This window comes from Saimiri boliviensis, chromosome 20 (genome assembly GCF_048565385.1).
Source record: "Saimiri boliviensis isolate mSaiBol1 chromosome 20, mSaiBol1.pri, whole genome shotgun sequence".
In the NCBI taxonomy this organism is placed as follows: Eukaryota; Metazoa; Chordata; class Mammalia; order Primates; family Cebidae; genus Saimiri; species Saimiri boliviensis.
The window spans coordinates 2,708,541-2,735,420 of record NC_133468.1 but is presented as its reverse complement, the minus strand read 5'-3'; the positions used below and the strand labels follow the sequence as shown (position 1 = coordinate 2,735,420).

Sequence of the window (26,880 nt, the reverse complement as noted above, 5' to 3'; positions counted from 1 at the left end):
GGGCGCGGCGGCTCAAGCCTGTAATCCCAGCACTTTGGGAGACCGAGGCGGGTGGATCACGAGGTCAAGAGATAGAGACCATCCTGGTCAACATGGTGAAACCCCGTCTCTACTAAAAATACAAAACATTAGCTGGGCATGGTGGCGCGTGCCTGTAATCCCAGCTACTCCGGAGGCTGAGGCAGGAGAATTGCCTGAACCCAGGAGGTGGAGGTTGCGGTGAGCCGAGATCACGCCATTGCACTCCAGCCTGGGTAACAAGAGCGAAACTCCGTCTCAAAAAAAAAAAAAAAAAATGGGATCGACTGACTTAGTCATAGAAAATGTCACTCTCCATTATGCAGCTCCCAGCAGTTCAGAGAGCGCTCACGTGCACTTCACTTCCTCATTCTTTCACAGCCTGTGGCTCCCAATTTAAAGCTGAGGAGCTGGAAAGACAGAATGACTTGTTCAGGATAAAAGGGCCTGAAAACAGCACACAGAGGCGGCCGATCCATGGCATCTGAGGAGAACAGGGAGATCGCCAGGTGACCATCTGTCACCAGAACTGACTGTGGGGGTCTCCAGGGCCTGCTGTCCTGTCACGCTGGCACCTTCTTGTGGCATCGAGGACTAATGCTCACAGCTGTTGAAGATCTCATCCCTAAGAGACCAGCTGGGCAGTCCTGGTGGCCTGGCTGAGTGGCCCCTCTGCTGAAGCCCTGGTCCGCACAGCACGGGGGGAGTCAGGTGGGCTTTGGCAGGTCACTCAGCCTTTTGTACCCAGGCCTCTCGTTAGTAAGATGGGAATACTAACACTACCACGTGCAAGATCTGAGATGATGTCTACTACGGGCACTCAGTGAGTGTTCTCTGAGCTCTCCTCAGGCTTCTTTCTGATGAGTCAAAAAAACACGGAACTTTTCAGAAACCACTGACATCCACTCTTTTGGTAATTCATTCAACAAACATTTACCGCACACCCCACATCCCAGGCACAGTGTCACAGATACAGTGATGAATGCCCTAACGCCACAGTTTCCTTCTCCATGCAGCTGACCTCACTTTCCATTTCCACAGATACATCAATGTAAGAATGCTCAAGAATAATGTCTAATAGATTTTACAGTGAAAAGAACAAACCTCATGACTGGTTTCATTTTCGTGAAGAATGCCATCTTCATAATCTCTGATTAGAGCTCGGGCTGCCAGCTTGTGGATCATCTGTGTTTAAGCAGTAAAGAAAAAAAAAGATTCTTATGGCTTCTAATAAAAGACTTGCAAAGAACATCATTTTAAAAATCGAGGTATAATCTGCATATAGTAAAATACACTCCTTTTAAGTGTCCAGTTCAATGAGTCTTAACGGATGTATATGATTATGTGACCACTGTCGAAGTGAAGACACAAAACATTCACGTTACCCTGAAAAGTTCCTGTGTACCCCTATGCAGTTTCCCCCAGCCCTGGCAGCTTCTTATCTATTTTCTATCCCTAGAGTTTTGCTTTTTCTATAAAAGGCCATTTTGCTGATTCAATTTATTTAAAAAATTCACAATTTTTTTTCTACCATAGGAAGAGCCACCTTGGTGCTGGGATGCCCATCCATGAACATGGTCTACACTCTGCAGGGTGAGGACTGCACGGTGTGCACCACCAGGTGCTTCCTCTCCAACAACTAAGAGATGGAACTTTCAGTAATTTCAACTTTTGTAATTTTGTCATTGATAAGGCTGCTTCTCACAGAGGAAGCACAACTTTCTGTGACTTATGGAAAATGGCCTCTTCCCAGGTGAAATATTTTTACCTTCTTTCCCTCTAGATCTAATTTTAAAAAATACACTTCTAATTTATTCTCCCTTATCATTACCCACAAAGATCTCATTTTTAAAGCAATACAGAGCTAAAGTTCTATATGTAAGTCACTGGCAACTAATAAGTCAATGATATTGATTTAGTGCTGAAAAGTAAGCTATATATTTTTGAGAAAAAAACCAGCAATGTCTGGGAAATGATATATCTGGCTATACTAATACTCTTCTGAATTAAAAAAAAAAAACCAAAAGAAACCCCAAAAAACAACTACATAATAGCATATATAGGCCAGGAACTTTCAAGGTTAGACTACAATGGATTCAGTATTAGTGCAAATACTGCAAACTTCTTGGTAATAATTTATGAGATTGTGATATGCAGAAAGCTAAACTAGGCAACCCCAAAAGATATTTTAAGATGGCTATTCAGAGGGACAGCAGACACAGGAATAGGTCTGAAAAGCAGTCCTTTTGTGGGGAATATCTGCATCTGCAGAGGAATCCTGTGCCAGCGAAGTAAACAGCAGATGCAAACAGGCTCTCTCTGAGACCTCCTCATTTGCCTTACCCCGATCTAGGAAAGATGAACTCCCAGGAAGAAGAGACTAAAGTCTGATACTCTAAAGCGATGATAGAGAAACAGGTAGCAGAGGTGCTTCTGTTCTCTCTGAGTGCTGCTGCCTGCCAGACGTCCTCTGCATCACAAGAAAGCCTTGGCTCACCATGCGTCTCCTCCCCTCACCCTCCCACAACCTGTCCCCATCTCCCCACAGGAGGCCCATGCCCCTACCCACTTCTGTACAGCATAAAACTTCACTCATCTGACCCTTCTTTGAGTCTCATGTGGCTCCTCCACATAAAACAAAATGTGCATATCTTTTCCCCTGTTGGATTATTTTATAGACCAAACGTAAGTTTCAACTCCTCTACGGACCTAAGAAATATGTATATTTGTTATTCCTAACAAGATCCTTCAACCACACCTGAGTTTATGTTAATTAGGTGGCTTTTAGAAAGTCCCTAGGATGAGGATTGGTTGCTGGGGAACCAACCGCATGATGAGAGGGCTGGAACTTTTAGCCCCACACCCCAGCCTCCAGAGAGGGCAGAGTTAATCACCAATGGCCAATGATTTCATCAACCGGGGCTTTGTAATGAAACCTGCATTAAAAACCCCACCTAAAGCGGTTCAGGGGGTTTCTGGGTTGGCATTCATGTGCCAGGAAGGTGGTGCACCCCAACTCTATGTTAGACAGAAGCTCCTGTGCTTGGGACAATTCTGGACCTCACCCTATGTACCTCTTCCTCTGGCTGTTCATTCATATCCTTTATAATCTTTGGAATAAGTCAGTCATCCTAAATAAACTTTTCCTGAGTTTTCTGAGCTGTTACAGCAAATTACTGAACCTGAAAAAGGGTTGTGGGAACGCTGATTTGGAGCTGATCAGAAGTGGGGGTAACCTGGGGAACCACTACTTGCTACTGATGTCCAGAGTTGGGACCAGGCTTGCGGGGCCGAGCCCCTTACCCTGTGAGGTCTGTGCCAACCTCAGGCAGCTAGCGTCAGAACTGAATTAAATAGTAGGACATGCAACTGACGGCAGTGAATTGGCTGGGAAAAAACACTTATCGAAGAACCAGAAATGGTGTGACTATGGAAAACCAGGAGTTTTTTTCTTTCATAATTCATTTGCTTTTAATAAAAAAATGGAAAATCCCCACATCCTCAATATATGATATCATCTACTCTTAGTTCAGTACTGTGATAACTAATACTTCTAAATAGTGTCGATAGACCAGTGGCATTTAACTTTTGTTGAGGTATGAACATCTTTGAGAACCTCTCTAGAAACATCTCCATGCATAAATACCATATTTAATTGCAGTTATCCCACCTACTGATGCCCATATAGACCTGCCTAGCTCCAACCACCCCAGATGGAAAAGTGCTGAGTTAGAAACTGAAGGAAAGTCTACTCATTTATACAGATATGCCAACTCTGTGTCGTGTAATGAAATTTCAGCACAGGACAACAATGAGGTACAGACAGCAGGGGCGTCCAATCTTCTGGCTTCCCTGGGCCACAATGAAAGAAGAATTGTCTCAGGTGACAAAACATACGCTAACACGATAGCCGATGAGCTAAAAAAAAAAAAGTTGCAGACACATCTTATAATGTTTTAAGAAAGTTTACGAATTTGTGTTGGGCTGCATTCAAAGCTGCCCTGGGCCACGTGCTGGACAAGCTTGAAATAGAGCATTATATATGGAAATGTAAAACAGTAACTTTCAAACAATGGGTCAGTTAGTTTAGGTTTGGAAGCTTACAGTTCCAGTTGTCTTCTGAAGCTCAGTAGTTGACACCATTGTACTAAATTCTTTCTCTTGAATGAATGCACACAGGGTTGCCTGAAACGGGAAAAAAAATAAATTCTTCACTAGGCTTTCCACTCTGCAGTTTCTTGGTTTAACAGAAATTCTTTTGGTGATTTTCTCTCCCCACAAAGCCCTGGCTAACTACCAGTTATGTTCCCAGAAGAAAACGTGCTGGTGAGAAGGTGAGGGAAGAAAAGAAAAAAAAAGAAATCAGCAAAATATATTGGTCTGCCCGTAGAATGACCAACGCTGCACCTTCTTACCTGTGTGCAGTGTGGAATGAATCCATAGACAAGGAGTCGATCATTGCGAAACAAGGACGGCACCTGGGCTGGGGCCTGCAGGGCCTCGGGAGCATCTGGATCGAGTCGCTGCCATTTGACTAAGACAGAGTGGCAACCAGGAGAGCACAGCCTGGTCATTTGGTCTTCTATCTATTTAGAAAAGAGGAGTTACTTCTCTTTCAATGGTCCATCCAGAAAATAGTTACTTCACATTTAAAATAAAGCATACATTCTATCCTTTGGGAGTTTTATAACTCTTTGGTATTTTTTCTCCTTCCTGCTACAAGGTACTTTTCCAAAAAGAATTTAAACAGAATTTATTTATTTATTTATTTATTTTACTTTGAGACGAAGTCTGGCGCTGTTGCCTAGGCTGGAGTGCAGGGGTGCGGTCTCGGCTCACTCCTATTCCCGCCTCCCAGGTTCAACTGATTTTCTTGCCTCAGCCTCCCAAGTAGCCGAGACTACAGGCACGTGCCACCACATCTGGCTAATTTTTGCATTTTTAGTAGAGATGGGGTTTCACCGTGTTGCCCAGGCTGGTCTTGAACCCCTGACCTTAGGTGATCCACCTGCCTCAGCCTCCCAGAGTGCTAGGGTTACAGATGTGAGCCACCACGCCCAGGTAGAATTTTAAATAATAGTATGATCACATCCTTCCCATTTACAAAGCATCCTGCAATTATTCCATTTGCTAATTACTAATATGAAACTTTGGCAGGAGTAGATTCCAGTACTTGAATAGACATTTCTCCAAAAAGATACACAAAAGCCATGAAAAGTGTGCGTGAAAAGATGCTTGATGTCACGAGTCATTAGGGAAGTGCAAATCAGAACCACAATGATCCCATTTCACACGCAGTGGGATGGCTGTTATTAAAAGACAGGTAGGTGGTGGCTGGGCAGAATGGCTTATGCCTGTAATCCCAGCACTTTGGGAGTTCAAGGTAGGTGGATTGCTTGAGCTTGGGATTCAAAACCAGTCTGGGTAACATGGCGAAACCCTGTCTCTACAAAAAATACAAAAAATTAGCCCGGTGTGGTGGTGTGGGCCTGTAGTCCTACCTACTTGGGGGGCTGAGGCAGGAGGATGGCTTGAGACCAGGATGCCAGGGCTGCAGTGAGCCAAGTATGCGTGGGTGACAAAGTGATACCCTGTCTTAAAAAAAAAACAACAACCAACCAACAAACGAAAAACAAGAAGAAAAAAAAGTGGTGGCATAGGTCTGTAGTCCCAGCTACTCTGGAGGCTGAGGTGGGAGGATCACTTGAGCTCAGGAAGTTGAGGTCGTGGTGAGCTATGATTGCACTACCGCACTCCCACCTAGATGACCGCTCGACACGGTGTCTCAAAAACAAAACGAAACAAAACCAAAGAAAAGCTGATTGATTTCGGTCAATGTGGGAAAAAAAAAAGGGATGTTGAGTGTTGATGAGGATGTGGAAAAACTGCAGTCCTGGTGCACTGGTGGTGAGGATGTAAAATGATACAGCTGCTATGGAAGACTGCATGGCGATCCCCCAAAAAACTAGACATAGAACGACCACAGAATCCAGCAATCCCGTGCTGCGCGTATATCCAGATTTGAAAGCAGACGCAAACAGACCCTCGTATACTAATGCTCATAGCAGCATTCTTCACAAAAGCCAAAGGCTAGAAACAACCTAAATGTCTACAAACAGATGAATGGATATGCAAAATGCGGTCTCTCCATACAATGGAGTATTACTCAGCTTTAAAAAGAAGGGAAATTCTGACACATGCTGCAACATACATGGATGTTAAAAACATGCTCAGTGAAATAAGCCAGATGTAAGAGGACAATGTCTGATGACCTCGCTTATATGAGATACTCAGAATCGGCAAAGTCATAGAGATGGAAAGGAGAGTCGTGGTTAGCTGCGGCTGGGCACAGGAGGGAATGCGGAGTTACGGTTTAATGGGTACATATTTTCTGTTCGGGATGATGAAACAGTGAAGATGGTGATGGTTGCACAGCATTGTAAATGCAGCTAATAGCACTAAGTTGTACACTTAAAAATGGTTAAAATGCTAAATTTTATCATAGTCAAGAAAATTAATTTCAGCAAAACATATTTAATAATTCACTTTAAAAAATTCAGTCCATGATTTTTCAGGCAGAAATCAAACTGTGAGCTGGGAGAATGGCCTGATTCAGAACTCCCGTGTTCCTGCTGGTGCAGTTCTGAGGCAGGGCTCACACCGGCGGCAGCCCGTGCCTCTTCGTGGCTTCCATCTCATTCGAGGAAACACAGATGTTCCTATTGCTTAGCCTTGGAAGGATGTGAGATTTCCACACGTAAATACAAAACCAGAGGTTTAAAAAAACATACCTGTTTTCTCCAACTATGCTTGGATTTTGCATTAAAATATTCAAATACTCCGGCACCATACTGGGACAAAATCCTTAAGATGTGACGATTTGCTGTAGAACTGATCACATTTCACGTTTTAATTTTCAAGACATTGGAGAAATATTCTTGAAGTACACGTTAACAGCGTTGAGAAAGCTCACAACTCAATAGGAGAGACGTTACATGGAAGAATGTACTCTCGTGTAGCTGAGGTTAAACAGAGAAGATGGTAACCGGAGAAAACATCTGAAAGTTTGGCTAATTTGAGCTCTCATATATCAGAGCACTGAGTTATCCTTCAAATAGAAAAAGGTTGAAATTCTTGACTTTCAATTTACTGAAGGAGGGAATAGATGACTCTAAAAACAACCCTACAAGGTATCAGAATGCTGAGAAAGATATCAACTTAATTTCAATAAATAGCAACATGCTTCCGACACGGTCGCCATTGGAGAGTAGCAGCCATGGCTCTTCGGTGTCCTATGGCTGTGGGCCTCAACATGGGCCACAAGGTAACCAAGAAGGTGAGCAAGCCCAGGCACAGCCACCGCTGCAGGTATCTGACCAAACACACCAAGTTCGTGTGGGACACGGTGCGGGAGGTGTGTGGCTTTGCCCTGTATGAGTGGCGTGCCATGGAGTTGCTGAAGGTCTCCAAGGACAAACGGGCCCTCGAGTTCATCAAGAAAAGGGTGGGGACACACATCTGGGCCAAGAGGAAGCGGGAGGAGCTGAGCCATGTCCTGGCCGCCATGAGGAAAGCTGCTGCCGAGAAAGACTGAGCTCCCTCCCCTGCTGTCTCCCTGAAATAAAAAACAGCTGTACCCACCCCCTCAGAATACATAACAACATTACCTGAATCTGACCCCAAAGGCCTAATGCTGGCAAAGAGTGAATAAAGATTACCTCTTAAAATCTGAGACACATCAACACAGCAAAAGGCATAAAGGAGCAATTCTCACTATAGCAAAGAGCATCTCTGACATTTAAATGACAAGTGCCCTGTTACTTTTCTCTCTACAATAATCCTACGACTATCGACTCCTTGCTTAGAGGTGTGCCTCCTGAAATGCTAAAGAAAAGATCAATTACTTTTCAGAAAAAGAACTTACGAAAGTAATTTCCAAGACGTTTTTCAACCCATTGATAAAGACTGGACTTGTCTTTATCCTCCATATTAATTGGTAATGATCATGACACTAACTAGAAGATCCTTAACATGGGTTACTGGTAGTTACAGCTTCTGTCTGTTAGCGAGGCAGGCTGGAATCTTCCTGTGCTCCCCTGTGTGGCTCTCAGAGGACGAGCACTCATGCCAGGGAGGAGGTTGGATGGTCTCTACGCTTGGGAAGCTCACTTTACTAGAGTTTGTAATGGCAAAGACATGCGTGGAAGATGCGACGCAGAAGCACTTAGAAAGATCCCCAAAACTCAATGGAAAAGCAGAACGGATCCCAGCCCCTCCAGGCATGGGCAGCGCTAACCAGCACAGTCTCCTCTGGGAGCAGGCTCCTCCACTACACACCCAGACTCCCCATTGGGTGCCTTACAATTTTTCTAATTAAAAAAAAATTTTTTTTAAAGATGGGTCTTGCTCAGTCACTCAGGCTGGAGTGCAATGGCCCAACCATGGCTCACTGCAGCCTTGACCTCCTGGGCTGAAGCAATCTTCCTGCTTTGGGCTCCCAGAGTGCCGGGACCACAGGTGTGAGTCACTGCCCCTGACCTGATCACACTCCCTTGATTGCCTCCCCGGCACATGGGAAAATCCCACCTCCCGGCCCCAGAGTCGGGGCCTGATGTTCGTCTCGGGATAGACCCTCATTGAGGAAGGTATGAATTAGGTGCCAGCGCTTCTGCTCTGTGGTGTCTGAGCCCTGACCTGGGAGCAGGGGGCAAGGAGGGGCTGCTGAGACCAGGAGACGGTGCACGGGCTGCCCTGAGTGCAGCTTTGAGCTCAACAGGTGAAGTTCCATCAGGAACAACTCCTAGTGGAGCTGCTCAGGCTGATATATTTCCTGTTGGCCTGTGATGCTGGGCTAGGCCTTAGATTACAGGGAACAGAGCCATGAGCTGTGACCGTGGAGGACAGAAGATAGCCCTTGAGGCAGGCAGGGCAAGCTTGGGTAGGGCAGCTAGGGGTGGAGGGGGCCACAGGGGGCACTGTGGGCCATGGAGGGGCATCGGGGCCACAGAGGGGCATTCGGGGTGCTGGCTCCTGGAGCTCAGGGTGAGTCCAGGTCAAGGTTCGGGGCAAGGACAGCATAGGGGCCCCCATTCTGTCCCATGAAGAAGCTAAGGATCTGCTCCATACACTGCCTCAGAAGAGAGATACCTGGTGACCATTGGCTCAGCTGGTGGCCACATGCAGGAGTCCACAGAGGCAGGCAGGATGGGCAAGTTCTGTGCCCATGCAGACACCAAGTGGCCCCTCTGTTTTCCTTACACATATGCCACATACCTTAGTGCAATCCCAAAGAGCTAAGTTTTAATGGGGAGGGGGCGGTTTCAACAATCTATGGGTGTTAGCTTCCCATGGAAAGCTTCTATGCACACCACAGGGTTTGCAAATGCAAATGCTCATAATGACCAGAAGTGAGATGCCAAGCAGCAAAGCAGCCGGGTGGGGTCTGCCTGGAGGCCACGTGCCCCAGCTCGAGTCCAGCACAGCCCGTGAGGAGGTATGCCCAGGCTGCTCAGGACAAGCTGGAGATTCGGATTCTTATGCTAAATAATAACATCTAACATTGCTTTGGTGCTAATTGGGTCAGTTCTGTTCTGCGTGCTTTCTATACGTGAGCTCATTTAATCCTGAGCAACCCCAAGACGTAGGTACTGTCATTATAGTCTTGATTTTATGAGAGGTTAAGAACTTGCTCAAGGTCACAGCTGATGAGTGGCCAACCCAGGTTCTGAGACTCAGGCAGACTGGCCGGGAGCCCGGGGCCCCATCCCTCTGTGCTGTAAGGCTTCTGTCTTCTAGTTTCAACTTCCAAGCTTGCAAAAGTCCCATGCAGGCCAACGAGCAGGCCTCCTCACAGGCTGCCTTTCCCACCCGCGTCTGGGCTGCGTGAGTGGCTCTCTGAGACTCACCCGATACCGCAGGCAAACAACCTGGTGTGGGGGCGGCTCCTCTTCACAAGCTGCAGCGTCAGCCTCTCGTCCTGGAGGTGCCCATCAGACACTAGGAGGATGCTCCGGGACCCTCGAGCAGGGTACAGTAAGCTAAGATATCGGAGAGTTTTCCAGAAGTCTGTATTCCCCATGGTAGGTGTGGCAGACTGGAGGAAATGAAGTGAAAGATTATGTTCTCCTTGTTGGATACGGTCACCATTTGCAGTCACCAGTGACACATCTAAGGACAGTGTAGAGATACAGTGACATGGAAAATATCTTATTTCCCTAATTATACATTTGTGAAACAACTAAACTTACGTCCTTTTAGTTTGTTTCATGTCACACAGTGACTGTAATAGAACTGTAATATTATCACCTCATGCTTGGTCAGTCTCATCTGGTCAGTCTCGGCTTGCTCCATTTTATTATTATTGTTCTTTCTTTCTTTCTTTCTTTTTAAAATTCGAGATGGAGTCTTGCTCTGTTGCCCAGGCTGGAGTGCAGTGGAGCAATCTTGGCCCACTGCAACGTCCACCTGCTGGGTTCAAGCGATTCTCCTGCCTCGGCCTCCCTAGTAGCTAGGATTCCAGGTGTCCACCACCACGACGAGCTAATTTTTTGTATTTTTAGTAGATATGGGGTTTCACCATGTTGGCCAGGCTGGTCTTGAACTCCTGACCTCAGGTGATCTACCCACCTTGGCCTCCCAAAGTGCTGGGATTAGAGGCGTGAGCCACTGTACCTGGCATTTCCTTCTTTCTTAGCCTCCAGCCTTTTAGATGACGCTGGCTGCATTTTAAGAAGAAAAAATACAAGGGACAGAAGAGAACTTCTCGAAGCTGTTAATGCTAGTTGTATTAGGGTGGTGGGACATGGGAGATTTTTTTCTTTCTATTCTTTTTAATTTCCAATTCTTCCTTAATGAGTGTATATCATTTTAATTAATGAAATAAGAGCCCACCAACATACAAAAACGAATCAATAAAGGTGATCTGATAGTGGCTTGAGGGGCCTAAGCCCTGGAGATCCCCCCAAAGCATGGTAGGAAAAGACTCAAGAGATACAGGAAGCCTCTTGCACTCACCATGATGAACTCGGTTGCCGCAGTCTTGCTTGTGATATGCTGAGGATACGAAAATAACTCCTTGGAACCTGTGTAATAAGATCAGCATGAGGTGCTGCCTCCACACATTTACTTGCTTGACACTAACAATAATGTGACTTCATACCACCACAGCTGTCATAAAGGATGTTATATATTTATGTGTGTAACTTCCTTTTTAGAAAATTGTTTGATAATTTTTTTTTTTGAGACATTGTTGCCCAGGCTGGAGCGCAATGGCACATCTTGGCGCACCGCAGCCTCCACCTACTGGGTTCAAGCGATTCTCCTGCCTCAGTCTCCCGAGTAGCTGGAATTACAGGCACGCGCCACCGTGCCTGGCTAATTTTGTATTTTTAGTAGAGACGGGCTTTCTCCATATTGGTCAAGCTGGTCTTGAAATCCTGACCTCAGATGATCCGTCCACCTCGGCCTCCCAAAGTGCTGGGATTACAGGCGTGAGCCACCACACCCGGCCTGATAATTTTAACATACAAAAATTTCACCCCAGCCTGGGCATGGTGGCTCACGCCTGTAATCCCGGCACTTTGAGAGGCTGATGTACGAGGATCGCCTGAGGTCGGGAGTTGAGACCGGCCTGGTCAACATGGTGAAACCCCATCTCTGCTAGAAATATAAAAATTAGCCAGGCGTGGTGGTGGGCACCTGTAATCCCAGCTACTGGGGAGGCAGAGATCGCAGTGAGTTGATATCATGCTACCGCACTCCAGCCTGGGCAACAAAGCGAGACTCTGTCTCCAAAAAAAAAAAAAATCTCACCACACTATTCTTCTAAATAATAAATTGTTGCGCATCCACACTGTGGTGCTTTGCTACGCAGAATGTTGAGTCGAATTCCATGTGTACACGCAGATTGCTTGTGCCAAGAAAGGTGCAGGGCACTGTGAGGGCCTGGGCAGCTCCGCCCCTGGAAGGCCAGAGTCTCTGCTCAAGCCCTGTGCAGTCCCCATGCTTATCCAACCTCCGCCCCAGCAGCAGCAGAGCTTAGCTCTGGGAAAAGGGGCTGCGCCTTCGGCTGGATGGCACAGAGGATGAGAATCAGCAGGACAGGACTGTCCCCTCACTCCACTCTGTGTACCCCTCTTTTCTGAGGTGCTGCCTCTGGTGGCTGAGAGGTCCCTGGACCCCACGTGGAGGGTGGCACTACCTCCCTTCCAGTAGTGCTGGCCAGATGCTTCCTGAGACCATTCCTTATAGATTTCCTATGACTGTGCTGATGGCAAATGTTTTGTCTTTAGACTTGGGACCTCCTCCTCAACAGACCAAGGGTTTTGCATTTGGTTCAGCTGCGATTGACAACAGTAGCATTTATTTTTATTATTATTATTTCTTTTGAGACGGAGTTTCGCACTTGTTACCCAGGCTGGAGTGCAATGGCGCGATCTCGGCTGGCCGCAACCTCCGCCTCCTGGGTTCAGGCAATTCTCCTGCCTCAGCCTCCTGAGTAGCTGGGATTACAGGCACGTGCCACCATGCCCAGCTAATTTTTATTGGTATTTTTAGTAGAGACGGGGTGTCACCATGTTGACCAGGATGGTCTCGATCTCTCAACCTCGTGATCCACCCGCCTCGGCCTCCCGAAGTGCTGGGATCAGAGGCTTGAGCCACCGCGCCCAGCCAACGGTAGCATTTCTATCTCACCTTACTGTGAAACACGCACAGTTTAAAAGTCCTTTACATACATTAGCTCAGTCCTCCTCACAGCAGTACTGTGAGTTAGGGACAATTATCCTCAGATGACAGAGGAGGAAATGGAGGCACCAGAAGTTCAAGCAGCACACCCAAGGGGACACACAGCCTGGGAGTGATACAGCTGGGATCTGGACCTCAGGGTCCAGCTCCAGAGCTCCTGTGGCTCAGCTTTATACTGGACTGCCCCACACTGCACAGGCGGGGCCAGGTACCCACAGTCTTCATTTCTACAGAGCGTGATTCACACGTGGGGAAGCACCTGCAGGTCCAGGGCCAAAGTGCACTTACCTGTGCCGAACTGGATGATGTTTACTTTTTGCTTCTCACCCACCAAAGACAGTGCATGCAAGGCGATCTGCTTGGCTTGCAAGAACGTCACACCCTCCATAGAACTGGAGCAGTCCAGACAAATAATCACTTCGCTCTCATTGGCCAGGTCAGGGAGGTCGACATTGAGATCAGGTTGAAAGACAAGCATGCAAGCCTGAAAGGAGAAAGAAGGAGCTGGCCTGGAGCATCTCGTCACTTCAACTGGAAAAGGTCTACTTAGAAAACTCCAAAACTTTCTAGTGAGGTAAACTAATGCTCTAAAAACAAAAAGAATAAGATTTAATTTACAACAAGATGGCCTACTAGGAGTTCCAGTCAAAAGCAGAATGTTAGAGCTGGGAGTTTCCAATGCAGAAGACATAAACTCCTGCGAGGTCAAGAATTAATATCTAAAACATCATATATCATCAACATTAGAAAACAAATATATATGTATCTCTCACACACTATTCTAAGAGGAATATACATGCCACTGTGATTACTAAAATATACACACGTACCTTTTGTTCCATTAATTAACCAATACTTAAAATAACTACTATCATATAAGTTTCCTTTTTTTGAGAAAGGGTCTCTCTTTGTTGTCCAGGCTGGTGTGAAGTGGCGCGATCACAGCTCACTGTTGATCTCAACCTCCTGGGCTCAACTGATCGTCCTGTTTCAGCCTCCTAAGAAGCTGGGAGCACAGGAACATGTGACCACACCTGGCTAATTTTTTTTCTAAATTTTTTGTAGAGACGAGCTCTCACTATGTTTCCCAGGCTGGTTTCAAACTCCTGGGCTCAAGCAGTCCATCTGCCTTGGCCTCCCAAAGTGCTGGGATTACAAGTGTGAGCCACTCCACCCAGCTGTAAGCTTCATTTTTATTTTAACTGAAGAAGATACTCTTTGTCACAGTCACACAAAATGGTCTTATCATCAACCATAAAGAATTGTTCACGTTTTTCCAGAATCAGTATTTTAGAAGTATAAAGAGCACACAGAATATCCAATGTAATGTCTGACGGTACATGTTCTTTGTTGGGGAGCTTACGGTAAAAATGCCAATCTGTACAGGCAAGTCATCCACATAAGGGTTTTGGTTGAAATGTCAGAAGTTTGGCACGCTTGATATCATAAGTACTTTTAGTTGCAGAATCTGGGGGTGCGAGAGCTCATTTTGTAATGCTAGTTTTTCAGGACAATTCATAATTTCCAAGTTTCACCAACTTATTCTGAAATGTTTTTCCAATAGTGTCTCCTATTTCTACGTAAGAAGGCATATACCTCGCTTTCTTTTTCTGGATGTTTTTCAACCCACATTCTTGGGAGATAGGCGTCAGACAGACCGATGTGGAGGGAAAATCCACCGCTGTCTAAGGAGCTGCCTTCCATGGTGCTAATGACAGCTTTGCAGTCTGTGCGCTGTAAAACAAACACCACGACGACAAGGTGAGGAACGGAGAAACACCGTATTAGCAGTCTGCACTTACCCGTCATGGAGCAAACCCTTGCAAAGCTTACATAACTCTATGAAGAATCAACAAAGTAGTGATAAATTCCAAACTAATGAAATGTAGGCCGGGTGCGGTGGCTCACGTCTATCATCCCAGCACTTTGGCTGGCCAAGGTGGGTGGATCACCTGAGGTCAGGAGTTTGAGGCCAGCCTGGCCAACATGGTGAAACCCCATCACTACTAAAAATACAAAAAAATAGCCAGGCATCATGGTGGGCGCCTGTAATCCCAGCTACTCAGGAGGCTGAGGCAGGAGAATCACTTGAACCCAGGAGAAGGAGGTTGCCTTGAGCTGAGAGCGTGCCACTGCACTCCCGCCTGGGTAACAAGAGCAGGACTCTGTCTCCAAAACCCCCCCCCTCAAGAAAAAACACTAAACAATGAAATGTAGGTTTTAGAAGACCATGAGCATATTAGACACCCTTCTGTGATCCTAAGTTTGATTCACACAGTCAAATTTAGGTTAAGTGTGAAACAGTCTCAAACCCTGGATCCAAAGATTATAGATCTGTCCATTCAGTTAGACTTATCTGGGTATAGCAGACAGCACATCAGATAATTAAAACCTAGAAGAATAAAATAGAAAACTCTACAGAAATCTTAGAATTATACCTTAGTTGTATATGTTTTCATGAATATAAAAAAGCTGTTGAAAATCTAAATGATAAGCTTTAAAACCACAAAGGCGAAGGCAATGTGCTAGACTGTAACATGACCACAAAGTCTCTCCACGCCTGCGTGCCCCTTTGCAATGTGACTTTTGAAGTTTCTCCTGCCTCGAGGCAGCAGCTCTATTTCCACCCTTGAATCTGGAGTTGGCCATAGGGCGTGAAAAGTGCCCACGCAACGGGGCTGGCGCTCTCTTGTTGCTCTTGAGGACTCCTCCCCCATTATAAGAGTCCACCCGAGCCAAGCTCTGGAGGGGAGACCCAGCCCCTTCCCTGCTGAAACAAGGCCGGCAGCCAGCGGTGGGTGAGGCTGCCCTAGGTCGCCCTGGCCCAGCCCAGCCCAGAACCGCCCAGCCGATCCACAGAACTGTGAGAATAATAAACGCTTGTTGTTTTAAACCACCAAGTTTTGGGACTGTTTGCTAATACGGCAAAAGCTAACTGATGTAGAGGACTCTTTGAAGAGAGCAGATCAGAAATATATACTTATCTCCACTCCCCAGCAAAACGCCCAAGCCTCCCTGCAATGAAAGGAAGGCAACCAGTAAAAAGGGTGTGGACCCACAGAGACCCTGAGAACAGGACCAAGGACAGCACCAGACACGCGAAGCCAACAAATGGGAGGGGAATGGAAAGTGGATGGGAAGGAGCTCGGCCAGAGCGGCGGAGGCTCTGAGGGCGACCCGCGGGCTGGTCAGCCCTGCCGCATCCTGGGAAGTAAGGCCACCAGGTCCTAGTGAACAGACGTGTACGGAGCTGTCAGGCCCTGGCCCCTCCCCAACCCAAGTGACCAAGCAGCTACCCTATTCTCTCACTAAGGGAATATGGAGGTTCATTATCTGGAGAAATTCAGCCAAATAGAATCAGGCCAGGGAAGGCGAGGCACGCGGGGCACCGGAGCGCAGTCTGCTTCCTTCAGGGTCGCGAGGTCAGCACCCCGAAACGCGGGCCCCTCAGTCACCTGACCCGGCCACACTCCCTAAACATCCTGGAGCTTCCCGTCGCCTTTCATGTGTTTCAGTCTTAGTGATGGATCCAGAGAGAGAGTCACCCAGACACTGGAGAAAACGTGGAGGCCAAAAAACAACAAAAAGCCAGAAGGGGAAAAAAAAAGGAACTCAAAGAGACGAGGCACAACATGAGGAACAGAAGAAAAAACGTCTTATGAATGTTTTTAGAGAGACGAGAGAGGGCAGCGTACCCACGAAAGACACAGAGATGCTATGAAAGAAGCAATACTCATAGCACAGAAAACAGCTCTGACAAATGAAACATAAGAGAACTAAAATTAAAATTTCAGTGTCACGGCTGGAATTGAAGATGGAAAAAAAAATGCCCCAAAAGTGGCACAAAAAGACAACAAAAATGGGCAATAGGAAAAAAGCAGAAGAAAACAAGGGGTTTGCTCCAGGGACACCTGACTGAGAGGCACCGCAGAGGCAGTCGCCAGGGCTACAGGCCTGAGCCACCACATTTGGCTAATTTTTTTTTTTTTTAATTTTGTAGAGACAGGGGTCTCACTATGTTGCCCAGACTTTTCTTGAACTCCTGGGCTCAAGTGACCCTCTTTGCCTCAGCTTCCCAAAGTGCTAGAATTACAGGTGTGAGCCACCACACTCAGCCTATTTTCCTTTTTAAAATTCTGCAGGAATTTCAGACCTTATCTTTATCTCTGGTATTCTGAAATTTCATAATTATTGGCTGGGTGTGGTGGCTCACACCTGTGATCTCAGTACTCTAGGAGGCTGAGGTGGGCAATCACCTAGGTCAGGAGTTTGAGACTGGCCCGGGCAACATGGGGAAACCCTGTCCCTACTAAAAAGATGAAAATTAACCAGGTGTGGAGGCAGGCACCTGTAGTCCCAGCTACTCAGGAGGCTGAGGCGCTGGAATCACTTGAACCCGGGAGTCAGAGGTTGCAGTGGGCTGAGATAGCATCATTGGACTCCAGCCTGGGTGATACTAAGAGTGAGATTCTGTCTCAAAAAAAAAAAAAAAAGAAAAAAGAGAGAGAGAGAGAGAAAGAGAGAGAGAGAGAAAGGCACTGCAGAAAGGTACAAGAGAGAGGAACAATTTTTTTAATACAAGAAAATTTCTCAGAACTAAAGACCACCAGTTCCATATAATGAATGAATACGATATTATGATGAAATTTCAGAATACCAGAGATAAAGAGAAGGTTGGAAATTCCTGGAAAATTTTAAAAAGGAAAATAGACTGGGTGTGGTGGCTCACGCCTATAATTCTAGCCCTTTGGGAAGCCAAGGTAAAGAGGATCGCTTGAGCCCAGGAGTTTGAAAAAAGCCTGAGCAGCGTAGTGAGACCCTGTCTCTGCAATTTTTTTTTAAAAGTTAGCCAGGTGTGGTGGCACAGGCCTGTAGCCCTAGCTACTCAGGACCTGAAGGGGAGAGGAAAACTAGGGAGTGGGATGAGTGAAGGGGGTAAGAGCTATACATCCACCTTCCATAACAGGAAGTCAAAAGATAATTTCGGAAACAGATGAATCAAGAAAAAGCATTAAGGCCGGGCGCGGTGGCTCAAGCCTGTCATCCCAGCACTTTGGGAGGCCGAGGCGGGTGGATCACGAGGTCGAGAGATCGAGACCATCCTGGTCAACATGGTGAAACCCCGTCTCTACTAAAAATGCAAAAAATTAGCTGGGCATGGTGGTGCGTGCCTATAATCCCAGCTACTCAGGAGGCTGAGGCAGGAGAATTGCCTGAACCCAGGACGCGGAGGTTGCGGTGAGCCGAGATCGCGCCATTGCACTCCAGCCTGGGTAACAAGAGCGAAACTCCATCTCAAAAAAAAGAAAAAAGAAAAAGCATTAAAAATTAATATTTGAAAGCTAGAGGCAAAACCAGAGAAACAGCTCAAATATTTTACGTGGTTCACTGCCTCTGGAAACTGGGCTGGGGAGAGTCAGGGGCAGGATTGCTGCTTCTTGTTAGAACCCGTTGTTAGCATTATTTCACTTTTAAACCACATGCCTGCATTGCTTTGATAAAAGAAAAGTAGCATGAAAGAAGAGCTCTTACGAAATAAAAGATTCACTAACCTTTTGTTTCAGTTCGTGTGTATCACTGAAAATGAATTCAATCACGTATGGCATCTCGATAGACATAGTCAAAGAGAAGCTACCAAAAATGAAGAGAAAATGTTCTTAGTCTATACGATCTTAAATTTCTATCTGAAATTATTTCAAAGAATTCTAAGTGGAAATTTAATATCCATTGAATGATTAATTGACAGATTTTATATTTTAGGTACTAACCTTTGCTTTGTTCCTATTTCTTTTATACATATCTTCTCTACTGTATCCTGTTAAAAGAAAAATACGCTTGTATAAGTAAGCATATTTTAAGTTTCACAATGAGACTCTAACCTGCTTGTAATCTTGGCAAGGCCACAACTGTCGGCAAGACAGCTGATTTCACTTTCAAGTAGTGACACACAGAAAGTTTGATCACGGTGTGACAGGACCTTCTAAAGTACAACTGACCATTTGGACAGAGATGTTCAACTCTACATATGTCCCTGGGTGTATACACACACAGACACACAGAGACACACGCACACATTTTATACGTGTGCTATGCGAAGTAGGCAGTTTGGAGAGATATACCAAGGCGTTAACCAGTAGCGATCTCCGGGCGAGGGGATAAAGGACGGTTTGGATTTTCTTATTTTGGCTTATTTGCATTCTCTATGCTCGTCTAGTTCTTCACGATGAACATGCGCTACAGATACAACGTTTTTTGAGTGATTAAGCAGAATAAAAATATGCTTATTAATCATATCTGTATCTTTTGTTCTTTTCATTTTACAAACGTAACGTATCTAAATGCATAAACATCAGTAAAATTGACTTGATGCCTACAATATCCTTTTACATGTTTTTCCCCCCCATGCGTCAATTCCTCCACAGCCCTGCACCACTCTCTCTCCACTGCTGCTAAAATGCTTCTTCAAATCTTATGCATACAAACCTGAAGGTTTTCGTTTAAAGCCTTGTCCTGTTGCCAGGGCGCTACGGTGGCAGGCATGAAAAAGACACCAACAGTGCCCAGGATGCTGAGTTCTGTGATGTAGGTAATTTTTATGAGAACCTTCGCCTTAGGGGGTAAGTTTCCAACACTTACTGTAAAAACGTCCTGGAACAGAAACATACGACTTCGCTTGCAACTTGAAAGCATGCCAGCTAGCTCCACATATTTCTTAAGCAACTTAAATGACAATCTGCCAAATTCTTCTTCAGAAAACAGTAATAAAACCTAAAAGACACATCGGTGGGACGAACGGAGACTCCTGGAGCCATTCATTGGTGGGAACAGGGTGATATCCGTGGCAGCCAGACGGAGAGGGGTCCCCTTGGCAGCTCAACTGGGAAGACACACTCATGGACTCTGCCCCAGGGGGCTCGTATGTGTGACATCCCTGCTCAGGTGGGCTCCGCTGCACGGGCGGCCTCCACAAAGCCCTTTCCTGAAGACCCTCCCCAACCACCATGGCACCCAACACCATTACAGCCAGCAGCTGTAGAACCAGGGCAGTTTTTTCGAAGCTTGGCCCTCGCTTAATTATTTTACCTTACGGTAATTTCTCATGTTATTTTTATTTATTTCATGTTTAGAGCTAGGATCTTGCTCTGTCATCCAGGCTGGAGGGCGGTGCTGCAGTCATAGCTTGAGGTATCCTTGAAACCCCAGGTCTAAGCCATTCTCCTAAGTACCTGGGACTACAGGCATGCGCCACGATGCCTGGCTGATTTTTAAACACAGATGGGGTATCCCTATGTTGCCCAGGCTGGTCTCAAACTCCAGGCCTCAAGTGACCCTTCCGCCTTGTGCTCCCCAAGTGCTGGGATTACAGGTGTGAGGTACCATGCCCAGCCTATCAGGCTGTTTTCTAATAAAAAGTCTTTAGCTTTCTTTTAATGGGATATTGATAATCACCATACAAGGCAACAACCCCACGACTAGCTAGGGCAGAACCAACGGGCTAGATAATATTTTTTTTCTGGTAACTTTGCAGAGATCCTCTCAACATTCCCAACTGTGTTCACCATTCTAGTTGACCGCCCTATCATGAAAATTTTGTATATTTAGATCACGACTAATTTCGGCTTAAAGGTTAAATTATTACTTTTGACATCAAAGATATCCATTTGCTGGAGGGAAACAAATAAAAAATAGGTGATTATTAAATAGTTAATAGTGCTAGCACTTAAAAGAAATATATGTATAAAAATCTGGAGTTCATTTTTTTTTTTTTTTTTTGAGATAGAGTCTTGCTCTGTCACCAGGCTCTAGGCTGGAGTGCAGTGGCACCATCTCAGCTCACTGCAACCTCCGCCTCCCAGTTTCAAGCAATTCTCCTGCCTCAGCCTCCCAAGTAGCTGGGACTAGAGGTGCGTGCCACCACGCCCAGCTAACTTTTGTATTTTTAGTAGTGATGGGGTTTCACCATGGCCAGGATGGTCTCGATCTCTTGACCTTGTGATCTGGCTGCCTCAGCCTCCTAAAGTACTGGGATTACAGGCGTGAGCCACCGCGCCTGGCCCAAAATCTGGGGTTCATTTAAGAGACTGCCACTTAATAGCATGGGATTGCGGTTCTGTTTCTGGGTAGAATGGGTGGATGCAGATGATGTCACTTCCGTTATAATACACCATGTAATATACAAAATCGTAACTCGTCTTGAACGCATCAAGCAAGCGAACTGAATTCCAAAGAGGGGACAGGTGGCACACCGGAGCTGTGTGGACTCCTCCTGGCTGGGAGTGGGTGAGCCTACCGGTTTAGGATAATCGGGAGCTCCTGACCCAAGGGGAGTTTCCATTCTCTTGCAGGTGTTTTCCCACATCTCTCCAGCCTTCCACCGGGCCCACTGCAAAGGCTGGACAGGGCAGGAGACCAAGTAGAGCACCTCGCCAGGGAGCAGGTGTGGGGGACGTGCTGGACCAGTTCCCCGGATCCTTCCCCCACATGCAAAACCCTCCAGCTGCAGAGGAAAAGGCAGCAAACTCTCACCTACAGGGCTGCGGGGAAGGGGCAGAAGCAAACCAGGGACCAGGAGCCTTCCTTCCTACCCCCGTGCCCAGGTAAAGCTTCATGCTTCTGAGAGAAACAGCTACCTCCCGACGGGGCAGGGGATGACACCCTCCGAGGCCCAGGACCCTGTACTAGTCCAAAGCAGGGGTTGCTACCATGGGGGGAAAGGCAGCAAACTGTCCCCCAGATAACTCTTAACAGACACAAGGCAGAATTTGGCTGCCATTAAGGTAGGAGAATGAACAGAAATACTAAGACGTTCCCACCCTAAGGTCCAGGACTGCAGGCCCTGCCTAAGACTGAGGCTGAACCAGGAGAATGTCTCTGACCCACCAGGAGCCTAGTACAGCACATCAAGCAACAGCAGCCTAGCACTGGGGTAGGGGAAGAGTGGCCGTACCCAACTCTGTGGGATGGTGTGCAGCGCCTGCTGAAAGGTCGGGGTGAAGCATGAACCCCAGTAAGAATTGTTCCGTATCCAGGCCCAACAGGCACAAGGTAGCGGCAGGCCAGCACTGGAGATGTTTGAGACCAAGGGTAATAATAACAATGGAGAGTAATGATAACCGCAAAACTCAAACTCAACTCTTCAACCTCTACACAAACCTGAAAGAACAGGAGTTGCCATTTCTGGGCATACATGCCATTTATTTTAGCCTCTCTTCTTCTTTTAGATACAATGTCCAGCATTCAATAACAAATTCCAAAATATACCCCCTTTTTTTAAAGCAAGCAAAAAAAAAAATGACTCAATGTCAAGATAAAGCAATTAACAGGCAGATTCAGAGATGACCATGACACTGCAATAAACAGACAGGATTATAGTTAATTATAGAAAAGACACAGAGAAAAGGTGAGGAATACATATGAATAGACAGAACCTTTCATTAGAGAAATTAAATTGTATTTTTTAAATATCAGAAATGCTAGAAACAGACATATTATCAAAGCGGAAGAATTTGACAAGCCTATCAGCGGACGGACCATAGTTGAGAAAAGAATGAATGAACTTCAAGTGAGGTCAATAGAAATTATCCAAAATCAAATGCCACAGGAAATAAAAGTGAAAAAATAGGGCTCCAAAAGCCGTGGTGCAATATCAAATGGTCTAACATATACGTATTGAAGTCTCGGAAGGAGAAAAGAGACAGAGAGAATGAGGGAAAGGAAATATTTCGATATATAAGGGTCAAGACTGTCCCAAAATGAATGTGAGAAAATACAAACTCAGGGAACTCCAAGCAAGATAAGCAATAATTTTTCAAAATAACATAAACACATCATAGTCGAACTACTGAAAACCAAAGATAAAGAGAATCTTGAAGGGAGCTTGAGAGAAAACATACTTTCACATACAGAAGAACAACACAAAACTTAGAGCTGACGTCTGGTCAGAAATCCTATAAGCCAGAAGACAACGAAGTGACATGTTTAAACTACTAAAAGGAAAACAAACTGTCACCTGGAATCCCATGGTCAGCACCAAATATCTTTAAAAAATGAAGGTGAAAGGTTTTGTTAGATAAAAAAATGAACATACTCCTTGCTAGCATGCTTGCACTAAAAATCAATCAATCAATCAATCAAATGTCTCAAGCAGAAGGAGGATTTCTTTGCATCTATACAAAGAAATGAAAGGCACCAGAAATTATAAAATTGAGAATAAATGTAGAAGACATTTCCCCTTCTTTGTAATTGCTTTAAAAGATAGTTGATCGTCACATAATCAAAACTAAAGACAAAAACCACAGGATTATCTCAATAGACATAGAAAAGGCCTTTGATATAATTCAACATCCCTTTACGTTAAAAACTTGCAGTAAGTAAACTAGGTATTGATGGGACACACCTCAAAATAGTAAGAGCCATCAATCACAGACCTCCACTGCCAATATCATACGGAATGGGCAAAAGCTGGAAGCATTCCCCTTGAAAACCAGCACAAGACAAGGATGCCTTCTCTCATCAGTCCTAGTCAACACATATTGGAAGTTCTGGCCAGGACAGTCAGGCAAGATAAAGAAATAAAGATGATTGAAATAGAAAGTCGAACCGTTTCTGTTTGCAAATGATAAGATCCTGTATCTCGAAAACTCCATCGTCTCAGCCCAAAGGCTTCTTAAGCTGATAAGCAACTTCAGCAAAGTCTCAGGATACAAAAACCGACGTGCCAAATTCACAAGCATTCCTATACGCCAACAACAGACAAGCAGAGAGCCAAACCACGAATCAACTCCCATTCACAGTTGCTACAAAGGGAATAAAATACCTAGGAATACAGCTAACAAGGGAAGTGAAGGACCTTTTCAAGGAGAACTACAAACCACTGCTCAAGGAAACCAGAGAGGACACAAACAGATGGAAAAACATTCCACGCTCATGGACAGGAAGAATCGATATTGTGAAAACGGCCATACTGCCCAAAGTAATTTATAGCTTCAATGCTATTCCCATTAAACTACCACTGACATTCTTCACAGAATTAGAAAAAACTAGTTTAAAATTTATATGGAACCGAAATAGAGCCTGTATAGCCAAGAGAATCCGAAGCAAAAAGAACAAAACTGGAGGCATCATGCTACCAGACTTCAAACTATACTACAAGGCTACAGTAACCGAAACAGCATACTACTGGTACAAAGTAGACATATAGGCCAATGGAACAAAATAGCAATCTCAGAAATAAGACTGCACACCTACAACCGTCGGATCTTCACAAACCTGGCAAAAACAAGCAGTGGGAAAAGGATTCCCTGTAGGTGCTGGCTAACCATATGCAGAAAATTGAAACTAGACCCCTTCTTTAAACTTACATAAAAATTAACTTGCGATGAAAAGGCTTAAATATAAAACCAAAAAGTATAAAAACCTTAGAAGAAAATCTAGGCAATACCATTCGGGACATCGGCATGGTCAAAGATTTTATGATGAAAATATCAAAAGCGATTGCAACAAAAGCAAAAATTGACAAATGGGATCTAATTAAATGAAAGAGCTTCTACACAGCAAAAACAACTACCATCAGAGTGACCAGACAACCTACAGAATGGGAGAAAATTTTTGCCAATTTATCAATCTGACAAAGGTCTAACATCCAGAATCTACAAGGAACTTAAACAAATCTGATAGAAAAAAAACAAACAACCCCATTAAAAAGTGGGCAAAGGACATGAACAGACACTTCTCAAAAGGAGACAAATATGTGGCCAACAAACATATGGAAAAAAAGCTCATCATCACTGAGCATTAGAGAAATACAAATCAAAACCACAGTCAGGTACCCTCTCATGCCAGTCAGAAAGGTGATCATTAAAACAAAAAAATCAAGAAACACACTGGCATGAATGTGGAGAAGTAGGAATGCTTTTACACTGTTGGTGGGAATGTGAATTAGTTCGACCATTGTGGAAAACAGTGTGGTCCTCAAAGACCTTTTTCTTTGTTTTAGACAGTTTCGCTATCCAGGCTGGAGTGCAATGGCACAATCTTGGCTCACTGCAACCTCTGCCTTCTGGGTTCAAGTGATTCTCCAGCCTCAGCCTCTCAAGCGATTACAGGGATGCACCACCACCCGGCTAATTTTTGTATTGAGTAGAGATGGGATTTCACCATGTTGGTTAGGCTGGTCTCGAACTCCTGACCTCAGGTGATCCACCTGCCTTGGCCCTCCAAAGTGCTGGGATTACAGGCATGTGCCACCACGCCTGGCCAGAAATACCATTTGACCCACCAATCCCATTACTGGGTATATAGCCAAAGGAATATAAATGATTCTATTATAAAGATACATGCATGTGTGTGGTCATTGCAGTACTATTCACAACAGCAAAGATATGGAAGGGGGGAGGGAGAGCATCAGAATAAACAGCTAATGCATGTGGCACTTAATACCTAGATCAGGCATCCCCAGACTTTTTACACAGGGGGCCAGTTCACTGTCCCTCAGACCGTTGGAGGGCCGCCACATACTGTGCTCCTCTCATTGACCGCCGACGAAAGAGGTGCCCCTTCCTGAAGTGCGGCGGGGGGCCGGATAAATGGCCTCAGGGGGCCGCATGCAGCCCGCGGGCCGTAGTTTGGGGACGCCTGGTCTAGATGTTTTGAAAAGGAGAAAATCATCAGATGGTCACATAAATTGAGGTCTTGGAAACACTGCCATTTAATCTGGCAGTCTGGAGGACATACGTCGTCCCAGCTGGGCGCTGACTTCATCCTTGGTTTCAGCACCACCGTTTTCTCTTTATTTTACCGTTAACCAGCCCTTTCTGTTACTTCCATACTTAAATATTGGGACTTACAAGCTAGACATCTATATTTACAAATAGTATATTAAGAGTTATAAGACAAGTATGTTCAGGTTGCCATGGGAAAATAAAACCATGAGTCTTTCCTGGGGGAAGACAGGCAAAGCTTAGATGGAGGGATTCCCACGCTAAGATTTGTTTGTTTAGAGACAGAATCTTGCTCTGTTGCCCAGGTTGCTGTGTAGTGGTATGATCACAGCTCACTGCGGCCTCAAACTCCTGGGCTCCAGTGATCCTCCTGCCTTGGCATCCCAAACTGCTGGGATTACAGGTATGAGCCACTGCACCTAGCATATATGGTGTTTACGTAACAACACCTGAAAACCATATATTATGATATGAGAACATGATAGTCACAAGACGTCAACACATTCTGGGAGACCCGAAGGCTTGGGTTAGCAACAGGTCTGATCAGACTCTACCCATAGATAATGTCTTTTGGAAAGACTGTTTTCTTGTGGACCATATCCCGAGGGAAATATGCAGGTATTGAGGAGGAAACATTCACCAACTCACACGAGAGGATAACGTGACACTATGAAGTGGCAGCCTCTCAAATGAACCCCAGGCTTCTATGCATAGTTTGGCCATACACGAAGCTAGCATTGTGAACTGTTCAATCATCACCTCTTCATTGCTTATTCCCATCCTGAAAGTGGGTATCTCAGACGTCAAAAGCAACAATTTACCCTTTAGATCTATACTCATCTTTAATGTGCTCAGAGCCCCAGCAAACATTAAATTTTCAAAACACCATGGCAATGTGTCACCCTCAGAGGTGACACTCAAACATATGGCCCCATCTGCAAAATCAACTAAAATACCTGCAGTAGAATCAGACGCCGACGACACACAATCTAGCACCTGCCAGAGGCCTCGTGAGACATCTGATATTTAAGGAAAGTAGTCTAGTGGACCTGCCAGCTGGTCCCTCTTCCACCCTGTCCACGTCACGTCCCTGCTAAAGCAAATCACCCAAAAGCACAGGAGCTGGGCTTGCCCAGGACCTGGCAGAAATGCCTCCCTGCTTTACGACTGGACCATCTGCTAGGTGAGCTTATGTCCAGGAAAACTGTAAATATATCACACTCTGATTTTTTTTGAGATGGAGTTTTGTTCTTGTTGCCCAGGATGCGACGCAATGGCATGTCGGCTCACTGAAACCTCTGCCTCCTGAGTTCAAGCGATTCTCCTGCCACAGCCTCCTCAGTAGCTGGGATTACAGGTGCCTGCCACCACACCCAACTAATTTTTGTATTCTTAGTAG

At 45.5% G+C, this 26,880-nt stretch overlaps 2 protein-coding genes across 8 annotated transcripts in view; one reads left to right on the top strand and one right to left on the bottom strand.

Moving 5' to 3' along the window:
* LOC120365634 (protein mono-ADP-ribosyltransferase PARP4-like) overlaps positions 1-26,880 on the bottom strand; it is an 86,850-nt gene that overhangs the window by 19,642 nt on the left and 40,328 nt on the right. For all 7 annotated transcript variants that reach the window (XM_074390541.1, XM_074390540.1, XM_074390542.1 and 4 more), the window contains 11 exons: positions 19,246-19,410; positions 18,531-18,577; positions 18,315-18,393; positions 14,359-14,496; positions 13,051-13,246; positions 11,032-11,099; positions 9,924-10,111; positions 6,810-6,909; positions 4,434-4,604; positions 4,123-4,203; positions 1,123-1,203 (listed from right to left, as the gene is read on the bottom strand). In XM_074390541.1, the coding sequence (XP_074246642.1) occupies positions 1,123-1,203; positions 4,123-4,203; positions 4,434-4,604; positions 6,810-6,909; positions 9,924-10,111; positions 11,032-11,099; positions 13,051-13,246; positions 14,359-14,496; positions 18,315-18,393; positions 18,531-18,577; positions 19,246-19,410 (1,314 nt within the window). The remainder of the gene's footprint in view (positions 1-1,122; positions 1,204-4,122; positions 4,204-4,433; positions 4,605-6,809; positions 6,910-9,923; positions 10,112-11,031; positions 11,100-13,050; positions 13,247-14,358; positions 14,497-18,314; positions 18,394-18,530; positions 18,578-19,245; positions 19,411-26,880) is intronic.
* LOC120365729 (large ribosomal subunit protein eL36-like) lies at positions 7,295-7,612 on the top strand. Its single transcript, XM_039473395.2, has one exon. The coding sequence runs from the start codon at positions 7,295-7,297 to the stop codon at positions 7,610-7,612; it is 318 nt and encodes a 105-aa protein (XP_039329329.1).

Coding starts and splice junctions, on each gene's coding strand:
- LOC120365729 (XM_039473395.2), top strand. CDS start 7,295: ATGGCTCTTCGGTGTCCTATGGCTGTGGGCCTCAACATGGGCCACAAG.